The 6,000-nt window shown below is 37.6% G+C and overlaps 1 protein-coding gene across 1 annotated transcript; it reads left to right on the top strand.

The window, feature by feature from the left end:
* Nucleotides 1-327: 327 nt before the first annotated feature.
* Nucleotides 328-1,620, top strand: LOC110884287. The gene is made up of 2 exons (XM_022131991.2): nucleotides 328-528; nucleotides 816-1,620. Exons 1-2 carry the CDS (start codon nucleotides 455-457, stop codon nucleotides 1,336-1,338), a joined length of 597 nt encoding a protein of 198 aa, XP_021987683.1. The 5' UTR covers nucleotides 328-454; the 3' UTR covers nucleotides 1,339-1,620.
* The last annotated feature ends 4,380 nt before the right edge of the window (nucleotides 1,621-6,000 follow it).

Below are 6,000 nucleotides of genomic sequence, written 5' to 3'. Positions count from 1 at the left end.
TGAAACGAAATAAGGCCTTTCTAGTCTAGTTTCGGATGAGCTTCTCCCAAGGAAGTATGTGGTTTTTGGGTCATATAAGTTCAGCTTGAAACCGGTTATAACCAGTTCAATTTGAAGCCACAAGTTCAGCTTGAAACTGGTTATAACCGGTTCAGATCGAAACCACGACGATAACCAAACAGGAAAAAAAAAAAACCGTAAAATATAACCAAGTTACAAACACAAAAATGACACTTACTTCATAAAAAAGTAGTAAAAAACAATAATGCGTGCTGAGTCCGGCCCATTTAACTGTAAAGCTTCATTTCATATCCGGCCCATTTAGAATACCCTCCTCCCCAATCCCCAATCTCTTCAACCAACCTCGTAAGTCGTAACAACGACAGTCTCCGATCGAACTTTCTGGAGCATCTCCGATCAAATCAATCTCTCAAACCAGAAGCTACTCGAAAAGATGGCTCGCTCCTTTTCAAACGCCAAACGTCTCTCATCCTTCTTCGGTGATCAGCTTTCCGTCGTTATCTCCAAGTAAGTTAACCTAAATCCGTTACACTTTCTCTCAATACTTGCGTATAACAGTTGTATACACTCAGATCTGAACATGTTATCTTATTATTTGCTTCAATTTTCAACACAATCGCTTAACGATCACATTTCGATATCGTTTTTCAGGCCTAAATCTGTTTCGTTTTATCGTTATTTGCATGTAACGTATGCATATAGACAGATCTGAATATACTACGTTCATATATTCGATTCATGTGCTTCAATTTTGATTAATTGCTTGACGGTTACGTTTTGATATTGTTTTTCAGGCGAGGACTCGCCGCCGCACCACACGGCGGTGCAACCGCCGGCGCCGCTGCTATCATGAACAAAGGAAGCGCAGAATCGACGAAACCGGCACCTAGGGTTTCAGAATTTCGATCGAATCAGGTTTACTCTTTTCTGAACAATATCCACCCGTTCTCAGTATACGGTAGTGTTTACAAGTCACAGATCCCGTCGATGTTATCATTTTCCAGTAGATTATCTACTGCTGCAACTCCGTCAGTTGCGAGTTCCGTAACTAGTCATGCTCGGCCGTTATCGCCTCATCTTTCGATTTACAAGCCGCAGTCGAATTCCATGTATTCGATTTTCAGTAGAATCGCTGCATCGATAATATCCGGTGTTGCCTTGCTGTTCTATTTTCTTTACATGAAAACAGGATTGATTTGCTTCACCTACAACAGTTTCTACCAGCTATTTTTCGGAGTGTCTGGATTCACTGAGTTGATCTGCTATTCATCAGTTCCCCTGCTTCTCCTCCATATCATCCATACAGTGAAGCACTAAGTTTGATGGATTTGATGATTTAATAAGGGGATTGTAGTGCTTGTTTTTGGTTTTGTTGTTGCTTTGCTTTGAATCAAAGTAATAAGTATATGCAGACTTCTTGTACTTTTTATCTTCTTTGTTTGCTGAATAAGTGTATGCTATGCTTGTTTGATGCAAGGGATGTCTATAGCAAAGTTAATTGCTCTTATGGCACAAGAATTCTACAATTTTCTTGATTTTGTGTGTTATGATTGTCTCAAAACAAGGCATCCTGGATTTGATCAAATGCCAGGTTAGTTTTCCAATTTCCATATGATTTCAATAAAAGTTCTGGTTAATGGTGGCATTATTGATTAGTGTACATCATTTGCATTCCTTAGAACACTAAAGACTAGGGGTATGTACTATAGCGAAGTTTTTGCCGGACACTTGTATAAAGCATCTCTGATATGTTGAGTGCTTACAGGTTACAACATTGAACTTCCAAGTGCAGATTGCAGAAGTCGGTAGAACTTTATTGCTAATTTTTTTTATTGTTTTAGCCTAGGTAATTAGGTATTTTGTGTTTAGTTATAGAGATGTCGAGTAAATGATACTGGTGTAGGCATTGTAGGGTTGACTCTTTGAGGCCACTTCTTGTGGTATTTCTTTTTTCAAGATTGTCGTGATAGTAACCATTCATTTTGACTTTTAGACTATTAGTATAGTTATACGGTGATAGTAATGTTCATGCCAGACAGGATTTTATTTCCATAGCCATGAGTACGCTGTGTGTAAACAAATTTCACGTATCCACTATATGTTTGCGTGTTGTAAATGTTTTGGATTGTACAAACCTGATCCACTTTATAAGAAACTTAAACATACAGGAAAATAAAGTATAAATGTGAAAAGTTATACACCTCTGCACATAGAATGGGTAAAAGGTGGGTCTTTTTTGTACTCTTCAAGGCATTTTTGGGTATACATGAACATGGTTATAGTTGTAAGACTTCCCTGACATGGATAATGAAGCATAAATATCTGAAAAAGTGATTAGTTTTGTGATTTTCTATAATTAGTACAGCAGGATGCTCAATCAACCAATATTTAGTCGGTCTTTGGTTATTGCATTTTTCTGGTGGTCGGTGTTTAGTTAGGTTATATGGTGATTAGGTTGTTGGTTTACGTATCCTGCTGTTGAATATTTGGAGCTTGTTTTTCTCAGCTAATTTGGGTTAGAAGCTCATAATTTTTGATCATCAAGGTGAGGTTTCATTATCTGCGTATATATCTTTGTTAGGGCTTGTGACAGTACAAACTAAACTATCAGTTTGGTCCCAAACCGACACCAGTGCATACAGAAAGTGTAAAATAAAGTTTTCGTTAGTTTGATCAGACATGGACTGTTGGCACCATGTGTTGCCTTTTAGCGGACACCCCAAAATCAATGACTGGAAGGTTCTTTTGGAACAAACTTGTCTACTTAGTGCTAAAGTTGGTTCATTTTTCTATTAACACTTTGGATACCAACACAAATTGAATTTAGTGGCACCTTTGTGGTATTTTGTATCTAAAAAATGGTTTGCAAAACATTTTGGCCAAAATTGTGTATGTTAAAAATCTTGTTTAATTTTGTTCATATACATGTGTGTAAAAATATAAAGAGTTAAATGCTCGGATAGTCCTTGTGGTTTGGTCTTTTTTCACCTTTAGTCCCTAACTTTCTAGAATTACAGCTATAGTCCCTAACTTTTCAATTTTCGTTCCCGGATAGTTCCTGGCACGGATGAAGGTTAGTTTTTGATGTTAAGTAGCTGTGAAATTACTAACATGCCCTTCAGTATAAAAACAAAATATATATATTAAATAAATATATAAAATATATAATATATGCACATATCACATTCAGACCCCCCCCCTCTCTCTCTCTCTTTCTCTCTAAACCACCACCACATTCAGACCCCCCCCCCTCTCTCTCTCTAAACCACCACCACCACCTTCATCCCCACCGCCTGTCAACACCTCTACTCGCTGCCTTTCACCGCCATACCACTCAGCCACCACTGCCACAACCACCCTTGTCACAACCACCACCGCCGCCATCATCACCACTGCCACAACCACCCTCCGCCACAACCAACATCGGATCAATTTTTGTTTTGACTATTACAACTTGTTGTCTGACTATTACAACTTCAAACAACATCGGTTCCGATGACATAACCAGTTTCTTCCTCAGATCTCTCTCTCCCCTCTATGTCTATCTTTCTCCCCTCTCTCTCTATCTATTCAATCCACACAAACCCTTAAAAAACCAATCCCTCTCAGCGGAATATCAAATCTATCATGAATCAAAACCGCCAATCTAGAAACCAAACTAAACAGTGGTTTTCGCCGGACTTACCTCTGTGGCCGGAAACGGGAGCTTTCGCTGGCGATTTCACTTGGTCCATGGAAGACGATTTCCGACTCAGAAAAGTCGCCGATGTTTGAACATTATGTTGATTTGTTTGTTTGCTTTGGATGTTTAGGTTTAGTGTGATCATTGAGGTTTGAATGGAATTGAATTTGGGTTGCAAAATGGTGGGTTTGGTAAACTTCTTTACAAATGTTGTCTTGTTAAACTTGGATTCGAAGATTTTGGTTTGAATGGAAAAGATTTTGGGTTGCAAAATGGTGGGTTTGGTAAACTTCTTTGCTTCAGGTTGTTGTGGAAAGAGAGAGAGTAGAGATAGAGTAGAGAGACACTAGAGAGAAGGGGATGGGGTGAGATTGTTGTGGAAAAGTCGCCGCTGATTGCCTTCTTGTGTTTATGCCCAAATGATGTTGTATGCATGCTATTACACATGATTTACATTATATTGTGTCACTCGGATCAATTTCTTGGTACGAGGGACTTCTTATTTCTATATGCTTTGATGTGGTGTGTTGGTTTGTTGTTCGTTTTCGAGCCGAGAGTCTCTCCGGAAGCAGCCTCTCTATCCCTATGGACAGAGGCAAGGTCTGTCTACATCCCACCCTCCCCAGACCCTATAAGTAGCTTTGCTATTTGTGGGATTTACTGGGTATGGTTGTTGTTGTTGTTGTTGATGTATTTAATTAATTTGTTTTGTTTTACATTAAGGGTAAATTGGTCATTTCACATCCACTTAACTGAGAAAACTAACCTCCATCCGCGCCAGGGACTATCCGGGAACGAAATTGCAAAAGTTGAGGACTATAGCTTAATTTTAGAAAGTTAGGGACTAAAGGTGAAAAATAGGCAAACCACAGGGACTATCCGGGCATTATTCTCAAATATAAAATTAGTTTTGTTTTATATAATATATAAACGAGTTGGTGTGAGTTTTTTACGAGCCGAGCTCGAGCTCAATATTTAAGCTCATTAAGATAAACGAGGAAGTGGCTCAGCTCGGCTCATTTACAGCTCTACCTTGGGGCAGGGTCGAGAATGAATGCTTAGATTGTCAATGAAGAGAAGATGAGATGAATGACAAGTAATGTTAATCTCATTCCTAGACCAACTGGTCTATCAATAGCCTTTTACCTTAATAACTACCAACACAATCACTCTTTACTTATGAGATCACGACGCACCAACTGGTTATCACCAACAATTCAAGATGAATCAAACTTAATAACTACTCTAGTTATCCATGTTGCGTTCTACTTGTGCCTGATTTGTGTAATGAAACAGCAAGTATCATTTTCAAGACACCTAACATAACTATTCATCATCTTTGTACAATCCTAGTACCATGATTACTTATGATACTAATAAGCACTATGGGTTAGACTTTTATCACTAAATTTGAAGGGGTACAACAGTTGGATTCTTCTTGCAGACAGTTTTCGTAATCGAGGCAAGAAATGAGTTGATTAAGGCATGAAGAGCCACCACTATGTGATTTTTTTCAATAGAGTATGGCCAAAGCCAAACCAAAAAAGATGTAAAAACCTGTAAGTCATTACTTATAGAATAATAAGTAAACAAAGTGTAAATTCAACTCCTTTATGCTATAGTTATATCTATAGAGGGACATCCGATAAGAGGGATGTTAAATATAACAAATTCTAAGTATATTAATACTAGAATCGAATCATTAAAAAAATTTGCTTTAGTTTTAATATACAAGGCAGTTATGTACAATATTGTTATCTATCTCATTATATCACTAGAGCACAACATATAAGGTGTAAATGAGCTTTAGTGTAACTTAAAATAGCCTAATGTCACGGAGTTATTCTTGAACTCTCGTGCGACACTTAGAATACTTCTAAGTTCAGCTTTTTGGATGAGTTTAGTTATGTATAGCAGCGAAAGTCTTTGTTTTTGAGGATTACAAGTATGATTTTGTAGTGCAATACTACAACAAAGATGGGTTTTGTATTATTTGAACAAAGTTTACAAATAAAGAATTACAAGAAGTTGGGTTATGAATAAGTTATGAGGGTTGATCTCAAAATGAGGCTCTAACACCTATTTATACTAGTTTACTACTAGTTCTAGAGAATTCTTAATCTAGAGAATTCCTTGCATAATATCCAAGATATTTATGAGTTGAATTCTAGAGCATTCTTGCCAAAATATCTAGCATTACCAAGTGTTTTCATGAGTCTTCTAGAGAGTTTTTGGCTGTAACTTTTGGGCAGAATTATACAACCATTTCTAGACTGTTCCGAGCATTTTGAATGCTG

This window comes from Helianthus annuus, chromosome 10 (genome assembly GCF_002127325.2).
Source record: "Helianthus annuus cultivar XRQ/B chromosome 10, HanXRQr2.0-SUNRISE, whole genome shotgun sequence".
Classification (NCBI taxonomy): Eukaryota; Viridiplantae; Streptophyta; class Magnoliopsida; order Asterales; family Asteraceae; genus Helianthus; species Helianthus annuus.
The sequence above is the reverse complement of the archived record's forward strand: the minus strand, read 5'-3'. Positions and strand labels throughout refer to the sequence as shown.